The sequence below is a fragment of the Rattus norvegicus genome, chromosome 13 (genome assembly GCF_036323735.1).
Source record: "Rattus norvegicus strain BN/NHsdMcwi chromosome 13, GRCr8, whole genome shotgun sequence".
NCBI lineage: Eukaryota > Metazoa > Chordata > Mammalia > Rodentia > Muridae > Rattus > Rattus norvegicus.
In genome coordinates, this window is record NC_086031.1 from 33,784,897 (window position 1) to 33,812,332 (window position 27,436).

General features: G+C 47.8%; 2 protein-coding genes across 14 annotated transcripts in view; one reads left to right on the forward strand and one right to left on the reverse strand.

The window, feature by feature from the left end:
* Positions 1 to 9,334: 9,334 nt before the first annotated feature.
* On the reverse strand, positions 9,335 to 17,736 carry Dbi (diazepam binding inhibitor). 2 transcript variants are annotated; one of them, NM_031853.4, is made up of 4 exons: positions 17,597 to 17,722; positions 16,510 to 16,627; positions 12,513 to 12,575; positions 9,335 to 9,593 (listed from the first exon to the last, which is right to left on the reverse strand). In NM_031853.4, exons 1-4 carry the CDS (start codon positions 17,603 to 17,605, stop codon positions 9,520 to 9,522), a joined length of 264 nt encoding a protein of 87 aa, NP_114054.1. In that variant the 5' UTR covers positions 17,606 to 17,722; the 3' UTR covers positions 9,335 to 9,519. The 2 variants fall into 2 exon arrangements, with proteins under 2 accessions (NP_114054.1, XP_063128108.1); XM_063272038.1 differs by having other exon boundaries at positions 9,335 to 12,575; positions 17,597 to 17,736.
* C13h2orf76 (similar to chromosome 2 open reading frame 76) overlaps positions 16,627 to 27,436 on the forward strand; it is an 87,908-nt gene continuing 77,098 nt past the window's right edge. For 6 of the 12 annotated variants that reach the window (XR_010056902.1, XR_010056903.1, XR_010056904.1 and 3 more), the window contains exon 1: positions 16,627 to 17,871. Coding sequence is in view for 2 of the 12 variants with exons in the window: in XM_008769433.3 (XP_008767655.2) it covers positions 17,546 to 17,871 (326 nt within the window). In the remaining 10 variants the exon portion in view is untranslated. The remainder of the gene's footprint in view (positions 17,872 to 27,436) is intronic. The other 6 variants (NM_001401155.1, NM_001134500.2, NM_001401154.1 and 3 more) reach the window with 3 other exon arrangements.

The following is a 27,436-nucleotide window of genomic DNA, read 5'->3' on the forward strand; positions in this document are numbered from 1 at the left end:
GCTCTCACATGGGGGACACTCTCTGTACTCCTGCCTCCACCCCCTACACGTTCTCTGGTCACTGTGCTAGGTCTGCACCTTCAATCTTGGTGGATCTCGTCTCCATCCGACCCTCACTGGATCCTACCTTCGAAGTCTCTACAGCAATCCTCTTCATCCATGGCTCGGTTATCTGCACACAATTGCAGTCCTCAAATGTCAGAAAGAAAAATCACGGAAGTCACTTGAGCTGTACGCTAGCCTAAGTAGCAAGGCAAAGTCTTACGCTGTCCCCTTCAGATACAATGCATGATACAGAGCCCAAAGGCAGAGCTCTGGGAAAGCCTGCCTCACTGGCGACTTCTCTGGGCTCATCTTCAACTTCAGTATCTGTAATTTACACACCTATAAACCATCTGGCTGATTAAACCATCTATTTACAATATTCCAACTGGATGTTAGTAACCAAGCCACACCTGGGGGCTTCTCTTTGCCCCTCTGTGGCTTTTGTGGAACAATAACCTACTTAGTACTGTTTAAAAATTATTTAAAAAATTATGTGTAGGGCTGGAGAGATGGCTCAGCGGTTAAGAGCACTGACTGCTCTTCCAGAGGTCCAGAGTTCAAATCCCAGCAACCACATGGTGGCTCACAACCATCTGCAATGAGATCTGATGCCCTCTTCTGGTGTGTCTGAAGACAGCGACACTGTACTCATATATAATAAATAAGTAAATAAATAAATCTTTAAAAATTTATGTGTAGATGTGTGTGTGTGTGTGTGTGTGTGTGTGTGTGTATGGACATGTGAGTGTAGGTGCCCAGAGACCAGAGACAACTGGTCCCCCCCCCCATATCTGGAATTACACGTGGTTGTGAGCCGTCTGACATGGGTGCTGGGAAGTAAACTTGGGTCCTTTGTAACACCAGTGGGTGCTCTTAATTGCTAAGCCATCTCTCCGATCCTTGGCTCTTTGTGTGTGCGTGCGTGCAGGTGCCATAGCACATGTTGGGGTCAGAGGGCAACCTCAAGTAGTAACCTTTCGCCGTCTTGGGGACAGAGTCTCTTGTTTTCACTGTGTACTCTAGGCTTGCTGGCCTCAGCGCGTCCAGGGATCCTTGGGTCTCTTGCTCCCATTTTCCTGTTTGAGGCACTGGGATTGCAGAAGCATGTCTCTGCTCCAGTCATTGTTGTTGTCATTGTTAATCTTATTGTTGCTGTTATTGTCATTGTTGTTGTTGTATATGAGTACAAGCTGTCTTCAGACACACTGGAAGAATCAGATCCCATTACAGATCGTTGTGAGCCACCATGTGGTTGCTGGGAATTGAACTCAGGACCTCTGGAAGAGCAGTCAGTGCTCTTAACCACTGAGCCATCTCTCTAGCTCTTGCCCCAGTTTTATATGGGCTCTGGGGAGTTGAACTCGGGTCCCCGTGCTTACCTGCTGATCTCTCCCCATCCTCCAGCCCTCAGCTCAGAAACTGAGGCTCCCTGAGGTGACATGATTTGCCCCATGTCTCATTAACTTGAGTCACTGCAGAGCTGAAGACCTGACTTGCTGTTCAGTGACACATCATGCTTCTTTGAAATGCTCGCTCCCAGACTTCTGGATCATGGAACCACTTCGGTGTAGAGAGAACATGTTGAAACAACCCACACCTGCTTGTTCTGGAGTTCTGCCAGGGTGAGGCACAACACCGTGGCACCTGGCCAGGACCTAAGTTACTGCAGAAGCCCAGAAGAGCCCCCAAGGGAAGGTGCTGCTGACACCTCAGAACGCCAGGTAAATGTTCCCAAGGAACCAGTAGGACTGCGCTCAGGTATGTGCGTATTGAGGTGGTATAGGCAGGTAGCTGACAAACCTAGCCGAGCCTGGGAATCACCTTAAAAAGCAGGTTAAAAAAAGTGCTCACCTGCACCCCCTCCAGGTGGGGTGGGGAACTGCTTTTGCAATCCTGTTCTCCAAACAGATCTCATGGCTTTCGAAGGAGCACAAGAAGTTGTCATTATTGCCTCCCCCTACCCCCACCCCCATCCCTTCAGTGGAGATAAAGAGCAGAGTGATGGCTGAAGGTGACGAGCAGGGACAGGACAGGAGGGAACAAGCAGGGCCTTCTAATGCTTTTATATCACCTAAGCCATAATCTCCTTATTTGGATAATGAACACAGCAATCTCTTATACCCCCAGGTGCTACAGCACCCTCTCAACTGTGCTTCGCTTTCTGTAGTTTCATGACCTTTGATAGAAAAAGTACTGAATAAGGAAAGTGGGGCATTGGTGGTGCGTACCTGTAACTCAGTTACTCAGGAGGCTGGGACAGGAAGATCCTGTGTTTGAGGCCAGCCTAGGCTATGTAGTGAGACCATCTCAAATACGAGAAAAATGTCCAAGAAGGCGGCTTAGCGTGGTGCTTCTCTTACTGCAGGAGAGATGAAGAGTCGGTAAAAATGCTTACTGGGGACCTGAGTTTGACCCTAGAAGCGGCACAAAAGCCAGGATAGTGTGCCTATAATCCCAGACTCCCACAGAGAGATGAGAGGCAGAGTCCCCTGAAGCCCAAGGGCCACCGAGTCTGGCAGTCACTGTAGAGAAAGAACAAAAGAAGCACTGTCCCAAACAAGGTGAAAGGTGGCCGTGGGCACAGGGGTTCTTCAGACTCCCGCATGCGGCCAAAGTGTACCTGGGCCTGCACGCACACACGAATGCACATGTGTGCACATGTGTGCACACACACGACAAACAAGCAGAAGTTTAAAACATTTTAAAAGTGGAAGGCTCAACGAGTAAACTGTTTGCTGCCCCAGCGTGAGAATGTGGCAGTGCTCGGAAGCAGAGACAGGTAGATTCTGGGCATTACTGACCAGCCAGTTTAGTGGGAAAACATAAATTCCAGATTTACAGAGAGACCCTGCCTCAAAATACAACGAAGAGACAAACCAGGACATCCTCTACCCCCTGGCCCCGCCCATCACAGGGTAGGGTTGGGGTGGAAAACTCCACAAGTAAGCAACTTGTGTTTTTAGCTAACTAGTATATGGTTATACCTTTCTACTTCACTAACTAATGCTAATTTTGATGTGCATTTTCATAAATTACACCACATGGATGTATATAAAGAGAAGAATAGTGTGAGTACAGTTTGATACTCAGTGTTCTCAGGTATCTGTGTAACATCTTGCAATGTGTTCCCCAAGGAGAAGTTCACTGTAATGACATGTACTTTTCCCACCGAAGGATTGAAACGGGGCGGGGAGGGGGGGATGTGATCTGCAAAAGCAGAAATGAAGACCGTGAATGACAGCCCTATCAGATACTCAGTAAACAAAGGCCACTGACTGAGGCCACCCAAGTTTCTTCTCATCAGACATGCTGAACTGACCTGTACTCCTGATCTCAGGGAAGCCACCGACTTCTCACTGTGTCCCTTCCCATACCCAGAGAGCACTGACATGAGTTTAGAAGGCTGTTATGGAGCCAGAGTCAGGCCTGAAGGCTTTCTTACCAGGAAAGGCAAGGACATAGTGCCCTGGAGGCCCATCTGCCTCTCAGGAGCCACAAGCAAGCCTGAGGGCTGTGTGGTGTTCCTTACCCAGTCATACAGCTGAGTGACCATTAGCTCCAGTCCGCAGGCCTCCTGGATTCCCAGCACCTTAGAGCTGGAGTTGCTGGTGATTGTAGTTAAAAGCTGTTGGGAGACAACATCTCAACAAAGGAATCTCTATGGTGCCAGCTCCAGGCTGGAAGCATCTTGCGGTCTTATGAAGGTTCACTGCCACCCTCCAGGGGAGTTTGCTGAGTTGAGCCTTGAGCCAAGTCTGGATGGAGAGGGACATTTTGAACTTCACTTAGGATATTTTCCCCTTAATTTTCTATCTGCCTCTCCCCATCTCTCCATGCTAAACTTACCCTCTACTATTGACATTTACCCTCAGTGTATTTTGTTGTGGGTTCTTTTGAGACGGAGTAGGAGGGAGGTGTCTCTGCAAACATCATAGCCAGTTGGGTCCATCCAAGAGAGGTCAGAAAGAAAAACTGGTTCAACAGGACTCTAGTCAGTCTTGGTTCAAACCTCAAGAGTCTAATTCAAGGTAGTTTATTTTAGGCATATTTAGGCACAGCACAATTTGGAAAAATGTTTCCCCGTGATAATTAACTCAATCCCATGTCCTCAAGGCTTAAGACAGGACTACATCACAACTCTTTCAGATACAAATGACGTCTTCCATAAAGATTGAGGAAGCAGGCTCCAGGTAAACAATGCTCACGATAAGGTCTTCCAGAGGATATTGCTGCTGAGATAAGCAGGCTCAAGAAAAGGGTCTAGGGGAGCCAATGAAGCCAGAGTGTTAAAATACACGGGATTGTGTCTTCAAAAGGAAAGAGGTATAACCTGTTTTTCTCCCGTAAGACTGGGAGCTGAGGTGGTTAGCAGCTTGGTGAGCTCCGTGGTATCTGTACAACCAGGCCATACCATGAGCACAAGACCTCGGTGTCTTCTACAGGGCTTTGCCCAAGCTGGTCTCTAATGTGTCAGCCTCCAAGGCAACTGGAACCCCAGTTGTGCATCCCCTGTCTGACTCTCTTGGTGCCTGCTTCCTTAACCGTCGATTAGAGTATGATTTAATTCAAAGGCTGGTTTATTTGCTTTTAGGAGAGATTTATATGCAGAGTTTGTCAGAATCACTTTGGGGGAATTTAGCCCGTGGTTCAGAACTAAGATAGGAAAAATAGAAGTCTGTAACTCCGGGTAGAGAGCATAGCAGATAGATGGTATATATAGTCTGCAGGAAACTCATATTCTTTGCTCATGGACTCCATGAGAATGTTAATTTTTGGACATGACAGAATAGAAAAAGCCTAAGAGTAGGTTCACACAGTATTTTAGTTTACGTCATTAGTTTTAGATTGTTTTAATTTTCAAAATGGGTGTGATTTTGTGGTTATATTATTTCTCTGGGAGAGAATACAAGATACAAGCTTTCCTGGTTGCCGACTGAAGGATATGCTGATTTGGGGAAAAGGTTTTGTCTTTGTGTTTTTAGAAAAGGTGACTAGGCTCTGGACACCTTCCAGAGTTAAATGGATCAGATTTGATAGAGGGAAACCCCTGAAGACTAGATTCCAGAGAATCAATCAAAACAGATACTTGATGATACTAAAATTTCGTTTTGAGATTTATATATTACAGAATGTTTAGCTTTGGTGAGTCTCACTGGCAGATGTGCTGAACTGACCAGCTTGACCTCCTGAACTCAGGGACTTTCAACCAGATTCAGTCAGGACAGACATCAGAGATGGCAATCGTTGGTGTGGCCTTCTTAAGATCAAACAACTCCCCCATTTCCTCCCCCTCCAAGATATCTCCATGCCCATGTACGGCTTGAAGAAGTTATTGAAGAGTCATTGCCCCAGTTCCCTAATTTGGGGAGGCTGGAGGTGGTTATTCTAGGCTGTCTTTCTGGGGAATTTAGAAATGGTCATAATTTAACCTGGAGGAATTAGCTAGAATTGATTGTGCAGCCTAATCTCATTTAGTAAAAATCCTTATAATTGTTACTAAGTTGAAGTTATAATTTCTCAATTTGGTACAGAATTCGTTTTGGTACAGGATCAGTGTTTTCATTGATGTATATTTCCTCTATTGTTACAAAAAATTAGAAGTACGAGGCTTGGACCCAGCCCTTCTATTCATGCCATGAACTGTCTTCAGATAATTTCGCAATGTGAGTCAGGGCCGGAGAGCAAATTCTTGGCTCTGAGTCAATGGCTAAGGTCTAGAAACAGCTGAGAGTAGTTAACAGACAACAGTCCAGGTTACCTTACACAGACAGGTAGTTTTCAAAAACATTAGAAATCCACAGAGTGTGACATTTAATGTTATTTATCATTTGTTGAGACATATCTGCTCCTAACAGCTGTCCTTTCGTGAGTTCAAAGAAGGAACTGAGCCTCCGTCTCCAGGTAAAGGATTGTGGCAAGGTGGCCGCTGGGCAGACATCGCCCATTTCTCCTACAGACCTGTACTGCTCTCGAGAGGACAGTTACAGGAGAGGACAGCTTAGTCTGCCCAGACAGAATAAGCTAGTCTCAATAATTCCTGTTTCACGAGGTCTGTCAGATGATCCTGGGCCAGAAGGCTGAGGATTGCAATGCGTTGCTAACAGGGGACTGTACAGGTAGGCAGCTGTCTCTAGAACTTGTCTCGGTTCTGGAAGCTGTGTTAGGCTTCCTATATTTTCAGATAATATTGATTGTTCTCGGATTTCTGACGGGGTTGAAGACTAATTATAGTCTCATAGCCAACTCGGGCTATTTAGCATTGAGAGAACTCATTTGAGAGGGTAGTTTTCAGATAGTATACAAGCTAAGCTAGGACATAACAGATATAAAATCATAAGCCTTTTCAAGTTAGGACAGATAACAAAGTGTTTAATTGACAAAAATGATGGACGAGGTGTTAGGTATACCTTATACTTTATAAATTACAGGATGGTAATTTCTATTTGAAAGGAGAGAGTCTTTTAACTGGACGAAAAGGGGAAATATGGGTTGATGCCTATATGTAGGTGAGGGCAGGCACAAGATATTTATTCATTTTATATATAACGAGTACATTGTCACTGTCTTCAGACACACCAGAAGAGGGCATCACATCCCATTACAGATGGTTGTGAGCCACCATGTGGTTGCTGGGATTTGAACTCAGGACCTCTGGAAGAGCAGTCAGTGCTCTTAACCGTTGAGCCATCTCTCCAGCCCCCGGGCAGGCACAAGATAAGGCAAGGCCTGTGGTTGGGCAGTGAAAAAGAAAGGTGGGTTGAGAATTTTAGAAACAGGACAGAGAGTACAGAGAGGGGAGAAGGAAGGAAGAGGGAGGAAGAGAAGAATGACTCAGATCCGTGTGGCTTTCAATAGCCACCGGTAGCAATGAGTCTCATATAAGGGATGTATTATTACAGGATAATTTGTCCAAGCTAAGTGGGCACCTTCTATCAGTTAGCTCTGAGTTCGTTTGGGCATTTGTGGGTGGAGAATTTACTGATATAAATCTGATAAATGACAAGCCTCTAGAGTTTTTATTTTGCAGGGTTATGGGGATTTGTGACAGCTAACCATGAGATGGGGGTCATGGCATGGGGCTGGTGTGGCAGCAACCCGACCTGGGAACTTAGCGAGATGGGCGATCACTGCTGGGGCTAGACATGGAGGCAGTGATCCCGCTGGGGCCAGAAATTACCCAGCCCTAGCATGGGATGGTGCCGCCATATTTAACATTTCCTGCTACGCACCCTCGATTTCTGGCAGTGTTTCAAACTGACTTACTTTTGGAGCAGCCAATAACAGAGCAAGCAAATGGTTGAGTTAAGTGGTCTTGACAACCTCGGTGCAACGAGCTAGGTAGGACAGAACAAGACAGTAGGGGCTCTGCCTCAGACATGCCATTACATTAACAAGCAGGAAATACAAAGTCCTCATATGCGATCCTGTCACATCCTCTGGGTGCCTCTTGCTGTGTTAAAGCCATCTCCCACACGCTCAGCTCAGATGGTGCATGTGTGCACACGCATGCGGGTGCATGTAGGCCAGAGAATAGCTTTGAGTGTCATTGCTCTGTCCACCTTGAAAACATTTATTGTTATGTGTGTAAGTGCTTTATCTGTGTACCATATGTGTGCTTGGTACACGGAAGCCAGAGGAGCGTGTTGGATCCCTTACAGCATGGAGTTAGAGGCAGTTACGAGCCATGGGTCAGCTGCAGGGACAGCAAGTGTTCTTAAATGCAGGGGCTCCTCCCTTGTTCACCTTGTTTAAAAGGCAGGCTCTTACTGGCCTAAAACCCACCAGGCTGGCTTCCTAGAGAGCCCCAGGGATTTGCCTGCTGCTGTGTCTCCTGTGCTGGGATTAGTAATGCACGCCACCACACCCAGGTTTTTAAGGACTTTGGGGACTGAATAGACAGTGCCACCTCCTCAGCCCTCAGATGACACCTTTATGTCCACCTCCTTAGGTTCCCACTGCCTAGAAAAGAATCACGCACATTCGAGCCGGTTCTCTTCTGTCCTGCGGTACAGAGGGTGCCATACCCAAGCATGAAGGCAGTAGCTTGTCTCCTTCCTGCCCTTCTTCAGGCTTTGACACCAGGGTCAAGAGCTGCTGTTTTGTCTGTTTACCAGCCAAGAGAGCCTGGGTGAGCCACTCTCAGGCCTCACTGTTGTTCTGGGGCTGAGGCTGAACTGTGGCTATGGGCGTGGGCTCTGAAGGAAGAGCTATTTGCCCTTGGAGTATTGTTGAGTTCCTTTCAGCCTCAACATCATCACCCATGACATGGGAAAAGCACCACAGTATGTTCAGGGCTGCAGCGGGGACCCACCTGGGGCATGCATTTGCTGCTGTCCCTTTTCCTTAGAGCAGCAGTCCTGGCAAAGTCCAGCCGTACTTTTCTGTGTGGCCTCCCTTCTTCCCACCGAGGAAGTCCTTGGCTCATTGGTGAACAGTTTCCTGCCCCCAATGTGGTTCCCCTTCGATAGGTACCCTGGGAGACCTCAGCCCAGGGTGTACTCTGTTCCCAAGGGTGCTTCCACTCTTGCTCAATTGTTCTGAACCCAGACAAAGTTCACACTGTCAATCCTGCCTTCCATAGAACCTGAGGGTGGCCCCGCAAGATGAGGCTCTTACAGCATCTGTAGGCACAGGTCCCAGCCAGATCACCTGATCTGAGGTGGGTGAAAGGAGGAGGAAGGCTACTTCTATAACCTAGTCCCTCACCATGGCTGCACACACATGGGAATGAGCATGACAATTCCCTCACATTGCACCCAGGTAGAGAAAAAGGGCAGAAGTGTTCGAAGAACATTTACTTTTACGACACAGAGTCTTGTACAGTCCAGGTACTCTTAAATTTGCTCTGTCACCAAGATGGCCTGAATCCACCTCCTGGGTGCTGGGATCACAAGTGTGTACAAGCAAGCACTCCTGATTTTTGTAGGCAGTGTTGGGGAATTGAACCCATGGGTCTGTGCATGCTAGGCAAGCACTCTACCAAACTGAGCCACACCCCAAGCCTCAAAGCACATCATCAGAAGGAAGGAGAGGTGAGAGATTAGAGGAAGGGACGTTATCTCAAGAACCTTGAAGATGTGCTGGTGAGATGGCTCAGTGGTAATAAACGCCTGATAACCTGCTCTGGCAAGTTCTTTTCCTCTGATCTGTATGTGTTCTGCTGTATTTGCACCCACCCGCGCACACACACAAAATATATTTAAATGTAATAAAAATTAAATGCATGTGTATACACACACACACACACACACACACACACACACACACAGACAATAGAGTAAACCAGGCATAGAGTAACAAATGTACTTTTAATTGATTTCAGGTAAAAACTCCAAAGGAAGGAGGAGCAGTAATTAACTCTGGCCCTAACATATCAGAGCCATGTCATCTACATTAGAAAAAAAAAAAACACCAAGGCATTATGTCCTCACAGGTATTATGTCACACATGTGGCTGGCCACCAAATCTGGTCGTTTATATTCCATATTTCTTCTTTAGCTCTTCTACCTTTTCCACATAGGTCTTCATGGCATTTTCCTTGGAAGTTCCTGGAAGGAATTGGTAGGAATACACATCAGGGAGGCTGTATGCTAGAAAGGCATCGAGCTGGCAGGGGTGTCCAGCCGTTGCTTTTTAAAAACTTGTGTGTGCATATTTTACAGTGGATGCAGAATGTGTCTGTGTGTTTGCCAACAAATGTGCACGTGTGTGCATTGTGGTGGTCAGAGTTACATGCCAAGTGCCTTCTATTCTCACTCTCTATTTACTTAAAAGACTTATTATTTACTTATTTGTTAATTAATGTGGTGGTTTGAATAGGTATGGCTCCCAGAGCCTCATGTGTTTGAATGTTTGACCCATAGGGAATGGCACTATTAAGAGGTGTGGCCTTGGGGTTGGAGATTTAGCTCAGTGGTAGAGCGCTTGCCTAACAAGCGCAAGGCCCTGGGTTCGGTCCCAAGCTCCAGGAAAAAAAAAAAAAAAGAGGTGTGGCCTTGTTGGAGGAAGTGTGTCACTGTGGGAGCAGGCTTTGAGGTCTCCTATGTTCAAGCTATGCCTAGTGTGACACACAGTCTCCTTCTGTTGCCTGAAGATCAAGATATAGAACTCTCATCATGTACAACCACAAGCTGCCATGCTTCCTGCCACGATGATAATGGCAGCCTCAATTAAATGTTCTCTTTATAAGAGCTGTCTTGGTTATGGCGTTTCAAAACGGCAATAGAACCCTAGACAATTAGTACGCATATGTACCAAATGCATCCAGGTACCCGTGGAAGTATAATGAGGGTGTCAGATCTCTTAGAACTGGAGTTATAGGCAGTTGTGAGTCACTTGTAAGTTCTGGGAACCAAATCCAAGTCCTCTGTAAGAGCAACAAGTGCTCCTAATCCATTAACTATCTTTCCAGCCTCACCTTACATATTTAAAAAATTATGTGTTTATTTTGCAAGGGGGGAGTGGTGGTGGTGACTTGAACTGGAATGGTTTGAATGCTTGGTCCCCAGTTAGTGGAACTGTTCAAGAAGGATCAGGAGGTGTGGCCTTATTGGAGGAGGTGTGTCACTGTTGGTGGGGTTTAAGGTTGGAAAAAGCCGATGTCAGGCTCAGTCTCTATTGCCTGTGGGTCAGGATATAAAGGTCTCAGCTCTACCATCATGTCTGTCTGTTTTCTGCCATGATAATCATGGACTACCCGCTAAAACTGTAAGCAAGCAGAGTTGCCGTGGTCATGGTGTCTCTTCACAGCAATAGAACAGTAACTAAGACAAGAGGAAAGGGGGCATACACATAGCACAGCATGGGTAGATGTCAGAAGGCAACTTGTGGGAATTGATCCCCATGTGGGCTCTGGGGATCCAACTCAAGTTGTCAGGTTTGGTAGAAAGCATCTGTACCCACTGAGCCGTCCCACCAGACCTTCCGCTTTATTTTGAGACAAGATTTCTCACTGAACCTAGAGCTCTTGGACTGGCAGTGAGTTCAGAGGATCAATCTGCCTGTCTCTGCCCCTTCCAATTACAGATGCCTGCTGCTGTACGTAGGCACTGGGGATCTGAACTCGGGCCCTTGTGCTTACATGACAGGCACCTTGCTGACTGAGCCATCTCCCTAGTCCCAGATACCTAAGCTTTGGACATTGTGGTATTATGTCTGTCTGCTTCCTCCCATGATAACCATGGACTAACTCTCTAAAATTGTATGTTGAGCCATAGGTCAGATACAGCTGCTGTGATCCCAGTTAAATATTTGGAGGTTGTTTTTCACATGTCTACTACAGCTCTCTTACATCTCAGAGATGGCCTGAGGACTGGACTCAAGGCCCTCCAGGGGCTGGGTTCTGCCTTACCGTGCACCAAGCTCCTGCATGATGTGTCACCCATGAAAGTAGGGCAGCCGTCCATGTGAGCCTCAGCCTTCTAGGCAACCAGGAAAGTATCCCTGCGCTGATTTTTCTGGTGCTAATAATCTTATCTTTGGCTTTAGTCTATGGACTATTTGTTTGGGGCTTCTTAACTCCCACAGCTGTACTGTTGGCAGTGAGAAAGCAGAGCCAGCCGCCTTCTTCGCCCCAGAGAGAAGCTGTGAGAAGAGCTAAAGGCTGGGCAAAAAGTCGCTGGTTCTTGGAGAGGAATAAAGCAAACCTTTGTCTCCTTGTCATGGCACAAGGGATCGTGAACACACCCCGAGGGAGTTCTTAGACTCCCCCAGGGAAACGAGAAGTCCCCGGGGACTGAGAGAGCTCGTTGTGAAGCACTAGATGTCCAGGGGCCTGAGAATGCTGTGGGAAACGAACAGGCAGACTTGCATGGCCCCCCGAGCAGTGCATTTCAGTGTGCCGGGGCTCTTCCTGAGTTCATGCCTCTCTCCCTTGTGAGAGGACAGAAGGCTTATTCAGCAACTGGCTAACAAGCGAGCGAAAGCTGCCAACGGCTTTGGTGCCAGCTTTTGGGGCTTGCTGCCACGGGAACACGTGATTTAGTGGATCCTGGACACTTGTTAGATGATTGTGCTTTAGTAAATAATAGTTCCATTCACTGGCCATGAATTACCTCATCCCCCTTCTCTATGTGCCCTTCTGGCTGAAAGGGAACCGGGGAAGGCCACTCGGCTAAGGGGTCATTGCCTGGCCCCGGTGGGGAGATAGAGGCGTGGACAGAACTCTCCTGACTCTGGACACATCTAAAGACCACAGCAACCATATCACTCCCCAGTCTGTTTCTCTGTGGCCTGATTCCCTGGCCCTTTCCCTCCAGACAACTCCAATGTCCAGAAGACAGAGAGTTCTTAGAAAAGGTATCGGCACCATTTGGAGGGAAAAGAAAGGGATGACCTAGTTTTCTCTGTGTGAGGGTGAAGGTGGGCTGGCTTCCAAGATGTGCCTCCTGACCTTTGCCCTCCCTGCTCTCCAAGGGAGTCTTCAATGCCCAGCCCCGCACAGGAGGGAGTTGGCTGGGATGTGTTACCTTTCAGCTTGTTCCACGAGTCCCACTTGGCTTTGCCCTTGAGGTCCAACAGCCCCGGCCGATCTGTAGGGAAGGGCGGACATGGTAAGGTTTGCTACAATGGATAACTTTCAACTTATTCCCACGAATTTGTTACTGTTGTCCACCCCCCACCCCCCACCCCCTACGACGGGGTTTCCTCTGTGTAGCCTAGGCTGTCCTGGAACTCACTCTGTAGAGCAGTCTGGCCCTGAACTCGGAGATCCACCTGCCTTTTCCTCCTGAGTGCTGGGATTTTAAAGGAGTATGGCACCACCCTTGGTGCCAAGACATTTTTTCGTATAACATTTTTTTTTTTATTGATTATTTGGGAATCTTATATCATGAACTTCAACTACACTTCTCACTCCTTCCAGTTCCCCTCCTTCTAATCCCAGTTACAAAAACAAAACAAACCAAGTCCAATTTGTGTTGCCCGGATATTCCCTGGAGAGCAAACTCCCAGTGCCCAGTCCCTTAGAGAGAGAACCTTCCCCTCTCCCACCCCAGCCAGAAGCCCTCAGTTGTGGAGAGCCACACTCTGGCATCCTTACCATGGTTTTTTTTTTTTTTTTTTTTTTTTTTTTCCCTTTTCTTTTTTTCGGAGCTGGGGACCGAACCCAGGGCCTTGCGCTTGCTAGGCAAGCGCTCTACCACTGAGCTAAATCCCCAACCCCCTTACCATGGTTTTTAAGAATGTCTAGTGTCTCACACAGTAGGCTCTATTGCAAGAAACCCAGACAGGCTTTTAACAACACAAAGGTAAAATTGAGAGAATACAGGATTAAAAAAAAAATGTTCTTAGGGTCTTTTTAAAACTGTAAAGTTAAATGTTTAACGTTTTAGTTTAAAAAACAAAAACCGCACTCTTCTTTGGAAGTGGGGATGAAGCTTAGTTGGCAGGGGCTTGCCTCACACGGACAGGGCCCTGGTGGGTTTCAGCATCTATGAACAGGGAACGGCAACACACACCTATGATCCCAGCACTTCAGGAAGTAGAGGCAGGAGGATCAGGAATTCAAGGTGGGCTTGACGCCAGCCCAGGCTACGTGAGGATTTGTCTCAAAAAATCAAATACAATACAAAAAAGAAACTAGACAGGCATGGTGTTCACACCTGTGAGGCCATCCACTCCGGGGGCCGTGGGGCCAGGAGGAGGGAAAGTTCAAGGCCTGGCTTAGAGGGGCTTAAAGCCAGAATGAGTGGCTTAGTGAGAGTCTGTTTCAAAATTAGAAAAATATTAAGTAATAAAAGTGCTAGGGGTGTGGCTGACTTGGCAGAATGCTTGCCTAGAATGCTCCGAACCCTGGGTCCCAGCACCAGATAAATTGGGCATGGTAATTTATATCTGTGAGGTGGAAGCAGGAGGATCAAAAGTTCAATGTTATTTTTGGTTGTGTAGTGAATCTGGGCCAGCCTCGGCTACATGAGACTCTGTCTTAAACAAAACAGGAGGTAGCTGAGGGGAGACTAAAAAAATCCTCAAAACCAAACCTGTACTTTAATCAAAATAAAGAAACAAACATCCATTCATGTGGTTCAGAATTCAAAAATTCTGAAAATAGGCTGGAGAGATGGCTCAGCGGTTAAGAGCGCTGGCTGCTCTTCTGGGAGGCCTAGGATAGATTCTCAGCATCTGCATGGCAGTTCACAACTGTAACTCTAGTTCCAGAGATCTGATAACTCTCACACAGATATACATGCAGGCACTACACCAAAGTACCTGAAATTAAAACAACCACCGACCTCAAAAACAATTCTCTCCCCACCCCCTTCTCAGCTTCCGATTTCATTACCTGGGGGGTGGGTAGGTGGGGCTCTGGTGTCCTTGCCTGTACTTGTCTTTATACTCTGGCCCTATTTTCACATCACCAGACTCCTTCTAGAGTTTTTGTCTGAGGACCACACTGCTTCCACAGCACCTGTATCTGGAAAGCCCTTCTACCATTCTTCCTTGCAGACAATTTCATTGCTAGGAGCAGAAATTGCAGAGTGTACAGCTTTGGGGACTGAGTCTGAGAAAAAGTTCCAGGAACCTCACAAGACCAGGCTTGCAAAGGAACCCTCAGAACCCCAGAGGAAGACTCTCTGACAGCCTGTTCTCCTTAGATGGAAATATACATTAGCAACATTCTGTTAATAATAATAATTATTATTAAGGATTTATTTATTTTATGTATGAGTATACTGTAGCTGTCTTCAGACACACCAGAAGAGGGCATTGGATCCCATTACAGATGGTTGTGAGCCACCATGTGGTTGCTGGGAATTGAACTCAGGACCTCTGGAAGAGCAGTCAGTGCTCTTAACCACCGAGCCATTGCTCGAGCCCCCATTAATTAATTTATATATTGGGGTGCACATGTGCGCACACCATTGTTGCAGGTGTGGAAGTCGGAGGAAAACTTTTGGGAGTCAATTCTCTCCTTTCACCGAGTGGGTCCTTTAGATAGTCAGGCACGGCTGTAAGAGCCTTTACCCACTGGCCATTTTACTGGTCCCTGCAACATCTAATTCAGAAACCACTTGTCCCCTGTGACCACTGAGCCCTTGAAACGCAGCTGACGTAGCTGCAGGCTGGGCTTTTGGCATTACTTAGGTTTAGCCAGTTTTAGCTAAAACCCATTTAGCCTGGTGTGCTAGTCTTTGCTGTACTGAACCAGTACAGCCAAAAACCAAAACAAACAGTTCCCTGACCAGGCAGGGGTGGGTGCCAAGCTAGTCTACTGATGCTTATATTCTAGCAGGTACCTACAGCTTGGCTACGGACCAGGCTCCGAGAAAATGCTACCTACCAGAAAGCATCCAGGCCTCCCTGATTCCTTCCCACACTGTCTTCTCCTTCTTGGATGTTTATAAGCCCTCAAATCTCTGACCTGCTTGCCCTGCCACTCCAGCTCCAGTGGAACTGGAGGCCACGCTTGGTGGAGGCTGAGGCATCTATTTCCTCCCATGCTGTCATGTGTTCTCTCTAGAACACACTGTGCTGTTATCTCAGCATAGAGCCACTGCCCAAGGCAGCAGAGAAGGCAGCATTATAGGCCAAGGTAACCCACAGCATAGTTTCAAAAACTATACCAAGGGGCTGGAGGAATAGGACAGCCACTAAAGTACGAGGGTCTGAGTTTGACTCCCAGAATTCATGTGTGTGTGTGGGGGGGGAATATAAGGTCACACTGCGGCAGCCTGTGCTTATAATGTGCTAGCTTTGGAGAGGCAGAGAGAGACAGGCAGACGGGGTTGGGGGTGGGGGGTGGGGCTCTCGCTGGACCACCAACCTAGACTACTTGGCAAGCTCCAAACCAAGGGGAGATCCTCTCTCAAAAGTAAAAGACAGGGGTTGGGGATTTAGCTCAGTGGTAGAGCGCTTGCCTAGGAAGTGCAAGGCCCTGGGTTCGGTCCCCAGCTCTGAAAAAAAGAACCAAAAAAAAAAAAAAAAAAAAAAAAAGAAGTAAAAGACAAAAAGCCAAATGCCAAAAACAAGGTTAAAAAAAAAAAAAAAAAGAAAGAAAGAAAAACCTGCCCAAGATCTTTAGATAGGGAGAAAAATCATCTGGGCAGCTCCTCCAACTTGCCTCAGGGTAGCATATGTGTCCCTGCTCATCTATTAGGCTCAGGGAGTCTGCCAAGCGCTCTGTGACCCTGCTCATCTGATGGAAACGGTAGGCTCAAGAAAGCTACTGACAAAAAGCAACGGGGCTTAGGGCGAGCTTCCCTCACAGTAGATGCTGAGATAATCAGTCAAGCCCTTCTAAACCCACACTGAATCTGCTCCCAGGGTCACTAAGAGTTTAGGGAGATGGTCTTTGCAGGTGAGTATCTTCCAGCTCAGAGTCTCGACGCCAATGTTCTGCCACCGTGCCCTGGCTGAACCGTGGTGCCTCCGGCGGTTGGGAAGTGAAGTTCTCAGACTCGGGCTGCCGAGCCAACTTGGCCCGGCTCCGATGATGAGGCTCCGATGATGAGAAGGTGGGCATACCTGTGTTTACATCGCCCACAGTAGCTTGTTTGAAGTGGCTGTAGATGAACAGCATCTCTTCATCAGTTGGCTGAGTCTTGAGGCGCTTCACCTCCTCAGCGGCTTTGTCGAAATCAGCCTAAGAGAGAGGGAGAGGAAGGGGATGCAGGACGCCTGAGTGGGAGAGGTCCAGGGATGCACGGGAAGGTGGGAAGCAGCACTCCTCCCGAACTCCTCCTCCTTGTCAAGATTCTCTACAGGCCCACCTGTCCACTCATGTAGTTACAGCACTGTGTCAAGTACTAGGAATAGACTTGGCCCACAGCAAAAGTACATGCCCTTGAAAATTTTCGTGCTCAACTAACTGCCTGGGCCACCACTGGCCCAGATCCAACAACTGTTGGGGTTCCAGCAAAGCCCCGACCTATGATCAGCGGAGATTTACCGGGCAGTAAGGGGAAATGTGGGGTGATCAAAACAGTCGATCAGGGTTCAGGACGCGAATGCCGTGGAATCCAGGGTCGGGTGCCAGCTGGTCCCTTCCTACTGGGGCCTGGAGTTCAGCGTTGACCTCTGTCCCAGTGCCCAGATTAGGGAGAGGCAAGTGGGAGGAGCCAGAGGTCGCCCCACAGGGCTCAGTCCTAGGCAGTGGTCTCCACTGGAGGGAAGGAACAGGTTTCTGGGCCACTTCACCTACTCGCATCTCTTCTGTACAGGGGCATGCCAGGCACAAGACTAAATACCTTCCCCGACCTCCAGGCTCTTCAACCAGGGCCTCCATTGAGTGGCCCTCTATTCCTTTCGGTTCTTCTCAATATGAGATTCAATCTTCCCTGTCCTTCATCCCCCTTTCGCCCCATCTTTCTTTCGAGGACCTGTGCCCGCTTCACCCAGGAGTCCAGCCCACCCGTAACTCTCTAGCAGTTCCGGCGTGGGTGGCAGTTTCAGAAATCTGCAAGGGAAAAAGTTCCGCTCCCCAGGCTATGAGCTGGGCTCGGATCCCAGAACAGCTGCGGGATATCCCAGGAAAGAGACTCCACGGGATTCCTGCGGGCTGATGCCCCCAAACCCACTGCATCTTCGCGGCCCGGCAGGGCACGCACAGTACCTGAGACATACTGGCGAGGTGACCTGGATGCTGAAAGCGCGGGAGCAAGCTCAGAAGAGGGAAGCAATCAAGTTCCAGAGCGTACCGGCTAGCGCCTTTAAAAGCACAACCCCCGCGTTCCTACTGAGCTCGGGCGAGCGGCGGCAGCCAATCAGAAGTCGGATCTGCTTTCGGGGGCGTGTCCATCCTAGGCAGAGAGCTCCGGCCCTTCCCCGACACAAGAGGGAGTTTATTGCGCATGCACAGGGAGGAGCCGCGGAGCACGTTGGGAGCAGGTTGGACACGCTACGGTTTTTTTTTTTCGGGGTGGGGGTGGGGAGCGGAGGGGGACGGAAGGCAGTGGGGTGGATGTTCTGGGTCGGGACAGTTGGGCAGGAGCTGGCAGAAACTGAGAACACCATGAAACGGGGTGCTGCGGGAGAACAGTGGAAGTCAGTATGATTCTTTCCCTTTAAATCCCAGTGGATTGGAAAGAGGCCGGAAGTTGCCCGCCTGGAAAATGGGCTGTTCCGACCCCTTTCAGGGAATCTAGGGAAGAATCCGTGGTGCACAGCGCATTGAAGGCCTACTGGACCAAGGCCTTTTCTTCTGAACTTCTAACATATTCTTTGACTTGCGCACAGTGCCCATGATTTTCAGTCCTGCACCCCTAACGCGGTCTAGTGCTCCATCAGTGCTTAATAAAGGCAGAGACAGAGTGATATAACAAACTTGCACGGGAAGAGGTGCCCAGCAAGCCTTGGTTAAGTGAATCACTTTTCGAATTTTTTTTTTTTTAAACACTTGTCCTGATGAAATCTTAGGTCTTGGACACGCAGTTGTGAACAAACAGACGAATCTCTGCTACCGTGGAGCGTCTTATAGTGGGTTTCATAGTTGATATATTTTAAAAAGTAGTTGGGAGTTGAAACTGATGAGTGTGGAGAGGGGCTGGGGAGAAGATGCAAGTTGGAAGGAGCTTTCTAGCAGAGAGCAGGAGTAAACAGGAATTACTGTGGACACTGGGGTTCCCTTTGAGTTCTTAGTCTCATTAATGAAATATTTTAAAACTGATACGGAAGGAAGCTTGTGGACAAATTTTTTTAAGTTTGAGATTAAAAAAAAAAAAAAAACCAACAGGACGGACAAACTGAAAAATCCCTCACTGGGGAGAGGAGATGGAGGAAAAGTTCTGCCTTTTAAGCTAGGCCTGGAGGTCAAAATGGTGAGAAAGCCCAGAGTGTCAGGGAGAACATGCTTAGGAAAAGCAGGTTCAGAGGACTACAATTAGAGGGCATTCAAGCCCAAGGATATGTGTCCCAGAACAAAAGATTATAGCGGAGCACACGATGAGAGAGTAAAACAGCACGAGGCTGGAGAACTAAGAAAGGTAGGCTGACTAGGTGATTGCTGAGGCCGGGAGAACTAAGAAAGGTAGGCTGACTAGGTGATTGCCGAGGCGGGGAGAACTAAGAAAGATAGGCTGACTAGGTGATTGCTGAGGCTGGAGAACTAAGAAAGGTAGGCTGACTAGGTGATTGCCGAGGCATTCATTTGGACCATGCAGACAATCATTCTGATGGAGTCATAGGGGTGGGGAGGGGACTTTTCAGCAGAAGTGATGGAGTGCAAAGGTGACTGATGCGAGGTTGTTATGGGGGGCTTGGCTCCGTGGGAACAGGAGGAAGGGAGGCAGCACAAGAGGATGGGAGGATTTAATGGGCTAAATGGAGAACTTTCTGGCATTGGATACAAAGGGGAAAGAGAGGCATGATAGAAAATTCTCTGGCGGTCATTACAAAAGGGAGATAGTCCTTCACTTGTTTTTACATTGTTAATATGATTTTATTCGGGTTTTAAATATTTTAATTTTCTTGAATCCTTCACTTTCTAATATGTGACCAGAAGCCTGGGCCACAGATCCCAACTCTTTGTGCCGGCCACCTCTATCACAGCTCTAGTAGTTTGCAAAGGCAAGGCTGGGCCTGCTGTTCCGTGCCGGAGAATGTCTGCCTAGTACATGTGAAGTCCTGGGCTCCGGTCCCAGCCCCGAAACATAGAAAACTTTAAGTCCAAACTTTAGATTTCACCAACATCGTCAGTCAGGTTTTGTGGAGTGTTTGGGAAGGAGAACTTTAATTGCAGGGAACGCATGTAGATTTGCTAGTTTGTGAGGCACTTCGGTGAGAAAGCAAAAGTAACAAGAATGTTGGAGATAAATTTGGGGAAATTGCCTGTGAAGTATAAAAGAATGTAGATTTCTTTCATAGTGGTGATTTGCCCCCTTCCCCCCTTAATGGATGGATACAAGATGGATAGCTTGTATTCCTTACTGTAATTTTCCTTGTCACTTCTGAAAGAGGAATTGACGCCATGGAGTTTTGGCTGGACTCATGCGGTCAGTGGATCAGTGGAGTGTTACTGTTATCTGTATGTAGTCTGTATGTAGTATGACAGTCTGTATGTAGTTCCAGGTTGAGTCGTTGGTTTCTTGTAGGAATGTAACTCACACTATTAATTAATTCCAAGTTGTGGTTCCAGATAAGGGTTTAGAAATTATTCCGACCGGGTAAAGGACATGCTGAAGATGTGTGGATCCTTGGGAACTAAGCCATCTTGAGGCAGAGGGGCGGGAAGCACTTCTCCTTGTGGAGTCTTCCGTGTACCATGTGTTAGTGAGTCTGAGGGCACGCTTCTCAGCATAACTTCCACCTCCTTCCCTGGCAGCTCAGTGTCTCTGCTATGGGACGCTATGTTGGTTTCTCTGCTATGGGAACGTCACTGCTAAGCCCACCCTTAGTGCTTCTACCACAGGGAGTCAGGATGGCATTTGGAGGCCATAGAAAAACTTGGGCTATTATGCCCCAGATGCTCCATTTGTTTTGGAGACAGTGTCTCCGTTGTCCTTGAACTTACCATGTAAACAGCGTAGACTGGCTGGGCCAGTGAGCCCCAGGGGTTCCTCTTTTTCTGTCTCCCCCACAGAGGTTATAGGCCTATGCCACCATGCCTGGCTGTTTTGCTTGGTTTATAGAGTTTGAACTCAAGTTTCCCCTGCTTGTGTGGCAAGTGCTTTACTGACTGTGCCTTCTCGGTGTTTGGAATTTAATTTTTAAAAGTAAATTGCAGGGGCTGACAGGATGGCTTGTCCTGCTGTCCTGACAACGTGAGCCTAACCCTTAGAGCCCATATAAAGGCAGAAGGGGAGAACCAAGTCCGCAAAATTGGCCTCTGACTGCCATGTATGTGCTGTGTCACACACAGTCCGTGCACACACATACAATAATAAAAAAAAATAAAAATAACCGCTCAGTATATTTGGGACAAGTCATGAAGGTTTTTGGATTGCAAATTTCTGCAAAACTAGAAAAGGTCATTGCTTTTCATCATCTCCAGTAATCATGGGGTCCTCGTCTCTGTTTATGTACTCATGAGGAAATCTCATTATAACTCTTGTTATAACTTCACTTTTCTACTGTCTGCTTTCTCCCATATCTGAGCTAAGGAGAGCAGAGGTCACCGTGCGCTGGCCATCACTTATCCCTTCATGCTTGCTCTTCGGAGGAACTCAACAATCCTTACTGACTGAGTACAGTGCCTTTTTTTCTGATGAGATTTGCTCCTTCTGGCTAGATGTAATGGCACCCACCGTGACCCCAGGAGGAGGGAGACCAAACCAGGAGCATCCTTGAGTTTGAGGACAGCCTGGGCTCCATACTAAAACCTCAGAAAGTCAATGAAAAGGACTCGGGAGATGGTTCAGTTGGCAAAGCATCTGCTCTGCAAACATGGAGACACGAATTAAGATTTCCAGGCCCACATAATTGTTAAAATGTATTTTCTGCACTGGGGAGGCTGATACAGGCAAATCCCAGGAGATTGCTCGGTGGACATTTTAGCCAATCAGTGAGCTCTGTTTAAGATATCCAATGTCAAAAAAAAAAAAAAAAATCCAATGTCAGCCTCTAGCCTACACACACACACACACACACACACACCACACACACACCACACACACACACACCACACACACACACACACAGCACATTCATACATATAATACAACAAAAAATGACAAAAAGAAAAATTCAAAAAGTTCCTTTTAATTAGCTGCCAACTTGGGAACCAACTGAATTCATTAGGACTGATTATCAGATCATGGGCTAGAACAAAGCAGACGAACTCTGGCCAGAGGCCTATGCAATCTCTTGGTAACACTCCCAGTTTTGGAAGCAGAGGGCTGAGGGAGGATAGGGAGCCTGACTCAGCCACTTGCCAGCCAGACTGACTCAGCCCATCAATGGGACTTGTCAGTGTTGCAGCTTGTCCTCGTGGTTATGAATCTATAAGGTATCGTTCTGTTCTGTGGGAACAGGCTTCCTTGATCTCAGCTTAGATTGATTGACCAGGTTTACCAGGTATGGAGTTCCGACTTTGAAGCAGGCCTCAGAGCAAGTCAGAAAGCAGTTGATTGTTTTATAGCTCTCACACCACTGTTGGACCAATAGGATCCAACACTGGATAAGCCCTAGCTAGCAGTTTGTACTACACCTTCTGACTGTGTAAGCTAGCCAGCAGGTAGAGTTTCTTGTTACTCTGAGGTTGATTTCTGTGTGTCTGTATCCACAAGTTCTCCTTATTGTTAGCTTAAGCCAAACGAGCAAGACACATGAACCGGTGAAAATTGTTCCTGCCCTTTGGGTGTGAAGAGTAGTTTAAGATTAAGTTTCTTGCTATAAAGGAAACCTCTAATTTCTAAAAGTCGCCTAGTCATTAAGAAAAGAGTTAAGAGCAGACTAATGCTGTGAGAGAGCTTCTGTGGAAGGCAAGGGTGTCCCACACACCCAGTCAACACTCAGAACCTGGTTTCCATTTTCTTGGAATGTGACTCCCCTGGCCAGGCTCCAACAGCACAGGGTGGGGGTGGGGAAAGTATGCTTTTAAAGGGATGGGGAAGTGCTTCTGGGATGGGAGTGGGGAGGGAGGGGGGGACACATGAGCTCTGAAGGCTGAGGGAGGTAGGAGCCCAGAAAGTGGGGTAGGAAGGTAAGGATGACTTTTCTACACTGCAGTAAGAGGAGGCTTGCCAGCCAGAGCTCTGAGCAGTCCTCTTCTTTGCTATCCTTCCTTCCTCAGTCGTTGAGAGGAGCTGCATCAAGGCAGGTGTTAGGGAAGGGTGTGTACCACTGGGTATCATTCTCTACCATCTTCTCTTCTGTACCCTGTCGGCATGGGTGGTGGTATCCAGTGGTGGCAGCCTTGGACACCTGGAGGGCTTGAGGGTGGAAGATGGTAGGGAGGTGCCCTTGACTCACTGGGAGAAGGGAAGGATTGGATGTTCAAAGTCGTTCTCCGCTACATATCTTGTCTTGGTGCCTTAGGTGTTCACATGTGCTTGTGTGTGGGTGTGTCTGCACGTGCATGTATGTATGAAGGCCAGAGGACAAACCTCAGCTGGTGTTTTATTAATTTTGATGTTTTTGCACAGTCCTTAAAAATTATTTTTTAACTGTGTGAATGTATGTGTGTCTGTGTGAGTATATGCTGTGTGTGTGCAGGTGCCCACGGAAGCCAGAAGAGGATATCAGTTCACTTTGGAACAGAGTTATAGGTGATTGTGAACGGCTCCATTTTTCTTCCTGAAAATTGCTGTGTGTGTATGTGTGTGTGTTTGTGTGTGTGTGCGTGAGAGAGAGAGGGCATGAGTGTGTGTTTGTGTGTATGTGTGAGAGAGAGAACATGAGTGTGTGAGTGTGTGTGTGTGTGAGAGAGAGAGCATGAGTGTGTGTGTGTGAGAAAGTGAGAGAGCGTGAGTGTGTGTGTGTGTGTGAGAGAGAGAGAGCATGAGTGTGTGTGTGAGAGCATATGTATATTTGTGTGTGTGTGTGTGTGTGTGTGTGTGTGTGAGTGATAGTATAAGTGCTCACCAGTTTTCAGAGGTGAGTTTCCTCCTCCTACCTTCTTAAGGCAGTGTCTCTCCTTTAGGCTGCTTCTCTGCCTCCTCCATGCTGGCTGGCTCTCCAGGTCGCAGGTGGGTCTTCCGTCTCTGCCTCTAATCTCACTGTAGGAGGGCTGGAATTACAGTTGTGAGCCTGCACATCCGGCTTTTCACGTGGGCTCTGGGAATTGAACTCAGGTCATCAAGCTTACAAGGCTTTTTTCTGCTGAGTCGCTGTAATGGTCCCACCTTGTTTTTGAGACTGGAACTGGACTGGAGCTCCCTGGCTAGGCTAGGCTAGGCTGGGTGACCAGCGGACCCCAGGGATCTGCTTGTCTCTGCCTCCTCAGTGCTGGGATTACAAGTGCTAGCTACTGAGCCTGGGTTACTTTTTAAACCTGGGGTTTGGGGATTAGATCCCTGTTTAAGGTCCTTGTGCTTGCAAGGCTTCACCAAACAAGACACTTCTCTGGCCCTTTCTTAGTGCCTTTCTTTGATACCCTCGCTCTGACAAAAGAAGGAGACCACTGACATTATTATTAGATGGAGGGAAAAGTTCTGTCCTTACAGGCAGCTGAGCTGAGTAGGGGTCTGGCTCTCCCTGGGCCTCTGCAGCCACCTTGCTGGCAGGGCCAGGAATGCCTTGCTACTGTTATGACCCACCTTCCATGGATGTTAAGATGGGCTAGCCTTACTACAGTGGATGGAGGGACAGCACCTGCCCTCCAGTAGGTCTCCCTTACACCACTCTTTGGGGAGAGGGAGGAACGTGTGTGTAACCAGTGATGGGGAGAAAGTTGGAGATCCTCAGGTGGCCTCATAGCTACGGGGAAGATGGGAGTAGGGTGCTCTGCAGCCCAGATCCCTTCCTCCTCTGACAGGTGATGGGCCTGGTGAGGACAGGGCTCCTAGCATCCTGATGTTCCTGGTTCACGTAGAGGAACGGTCGCAGTCTTTTGTGGTCTCTACTGAAGTAGAGTCATCCCTGCTTGGAGCTTTTTAACATGCTAGGTTCCTTCCGTCCTTCTGTGCTGGCGCTTTGTCTAAAAATTGGAAACTCTGTGTGTGTGTGTGTGTGTGTGTGTGTGTGTGTGTGTGTGTGTGTGAGAGAGAGAGAGAGAGAGAGAGAGAGAGAGAGAGAGAGAGAGAGAGAGATTCTGACGTGTATGCCATTGTGACTGTGCACATGCTTCTTGGGTATGTGTGGAGGCTAGGAGAGGGTCCCCTGGAGCTCGGGTCACAGGAGGCTGTGAGTCACCTGACATGGGTGCTGGGAGCCAAAACTGGGTTCTCTGCAAGAGCAGCAAGTGCTCTCAGTCACAGAGCTGTTCCAGCCCCTGAAGCTTTCTGGTTTTGATTCCTTATTAGTATTTCTGAGATTGGAGAGTTGCTAAGCAGTGGTGTCTGAGACCCAAGAAACTTCAGGAAATTAGTCTACCACTATCTTATGCCTGAGATCGTGAGGTCTCTGGCTTGCCTGCCCTCCTTCCTCCACATTTCAGAGTTGAGCTTTGCTTCGTACAGAACATCAGGATTTGGAATTGTACCAAGTAGGAAATATAAGGAAAAGACATCATCTTCTCATGAAGGACAGCACCACTTGGAGCTTGTTAATAAGAATTGTTCTTATGTATGCGTATCTGTGTGTGTCTCTGTGCAAGCATGCACACATGTATAGGGAGACTCATAGAGGCCAAAAAAAGGTGTCAGATCTGGAGCTGGAGTAACAGGCTATTGTAAAGTGCCCAATGTGGGCACTGGGAACTGAACTCAGGTCCTCTGGAAGAGCAGCTCTCTTAATCACCGAGAGTCATCTCTCCAGCTCCTGGAACTGATTTTGCCAGGCATAGTGGGACACACCTATAATCCAGTATTTGAGAGGATGAAATAGAAAGATTTCAAGTTCAAGGTTTAGGTTGGGGTACATAGCTAGACTCTGTCTCAAACAACCAAAAACCCCTCCCCCAACAAACAAAACAATAAATACACGAAGCTTATTTTTAAATTACTCCTACAAAGTACACTGGCTTCTGACTGCGTAACTCCTGTGTGAATCATCTGTCTTTCTTAGATTATTATTTAAGTTTTTAAAATGTGTATGAATATGCCTGCATATATGTCTGCGCACCACCTGCATCCCTGGTGCCCACGGAAGGCGGAAGAGAGAGTTGGGTTCCCGGGAGCTGGAGCTGCAGATGGCTATTTTCGTGCATGTGTATGTAAGTGGGCGTGTGTGTGGAAGTCAGAAGACAGCTTGTGAGAGTGGCTTCACTCCTTCCACCTTGTGGGTCCTGGGTCTTGAACTTAGACCGTAGGCTCGTCGTGGTTGGATGCAAATGCTTTCACCCACCGAGCCATTTTGCCAGCTCTCCCAGACACCTGCCCTCCTGTTCGAGCCTTAAAAACCCATGAAGACTCTTGAGTTTCACTGCCTCCATTAGTGCTACTGTGGTTATTGGAACGCTGGGTATAAGGTAGGACATTGCCTGTCTTTAGATGGTCCTGGGATGTGAGTAAAGCGCCTGGCTTGCAAGGGTGAAGACCTAAGTTCAAGTCCCCAGAGCCCACGTGAAGGTGGGATGTGGAGATGTTGTCTTTAATCTCCACCCCCAGTGCTGGAGGGGGAGGGAGGGACAGCAGAATCACTAGAAGCTCCGTGGGCCAGTCAGCCTCGCTATGCAATGGGCAAACAACAGGAAACACTCTCAAACCGGGCTAAAGCAGAAGTCAAAGGTTGCAGAAGTCAAAGGTTGTCCGTCCTCTGACCTCCAGTGTGTACCATACAGCACGGTCAGCCTCACACAGGAAAACGAAAATAAGAAAGAGCTCAGGTGGTCAGCTACTTACTATTTTGTCCACTAACCCTAATGCCAGGTCAACTGAGCCTGTTAATGCACACTTTTGAGCATTCAGGGGTTTATCTCACAGACACCCTTCCCGGCTCGAGCATTGTCAATGACATCTGGCGTTTACCTTTCCTAATGCCCTCTCTGTTGCCCCTGTGATGCTAACTGTTCTCTCTAGCCCATCAGACACCTCTGTGGAACACGCTCTGGATGGAACTCACATGTCACGCACGTCTTTGCGAATGACCCCGTGACCCTCCATCCTTCTTTCCCCATCGGAAGCGTGGGGATGACTACAGAGAGTCTGGAGCTCTGTTTGAATTTGTCACCCCGATGGCAGTCGTCACCACCACAGTTTCTAGTGCAGGAGCCGAGCAGACGTGAAAGATGAGGTCAGAATCAGAAGAGGTGGCGCAGTGCTAAAGGCACGTACTGCCAAGCCTGGAAGCCTGGCAACTTATCCCCGTGACCCACACGGTGGAGGGAGGAAACCAGGAGACGGGTGTCCTCTGACCTCCACGTGTGCATTCACATACACATGCATGCCCGCATGCGCACACAGATACTTTTGAAATATTTTTAAAATTATTTGTGTGTATGTCTCAACCTGGAGCTCACCTCTTTGGCTAGATTGGCCGGCCAGTAAGCCCCAGGGGTCTTACTTCTGTTCCCACCCTCCAAGTGCTGGGGTTGCTAGCATTTGCTGCAATAGCCAGCTTTTATGTGGTGCTGGGGATCGAACTCAGGTCCTCACCCTTGTTCTTCAGGCACTTTTCCTACTGAGCCGTCTCCCTGGCTGAAGTGTCATTTCTTTAAAACAAAACAAAACAATAATAATAAATTAACATTTATCGAGAGATGTGGGCAGGTATGTGGAAATGCATTTGTACCTTGGTGTGTATGTGGAAGTCAGAGGACATCTTGTTGTTATCAGTTCTCTCTTTCCACCATGTAGTTCCTGGGTTTAAAACTTAGGTCTTCAGGTTTGGCAGCCATCTAAGTGGCCCTTGTGTGACCTTTCTTTATTGGCACCATCATAATTAGTGAAGAGCTACTCTGTTCTTTTTAGTAAGGAAT

Coding starts and splice junctions, on each gene's coding strand:
- Dbi (XM_063272038.1), bottom strand. Junction 12,576..16,509: donor TGTGGGCGATGTAAACACAG/GTATGCCCACCT, acceptor CCTTCCCTACAG/ATCGGCCGGGGCTGTTGGAC.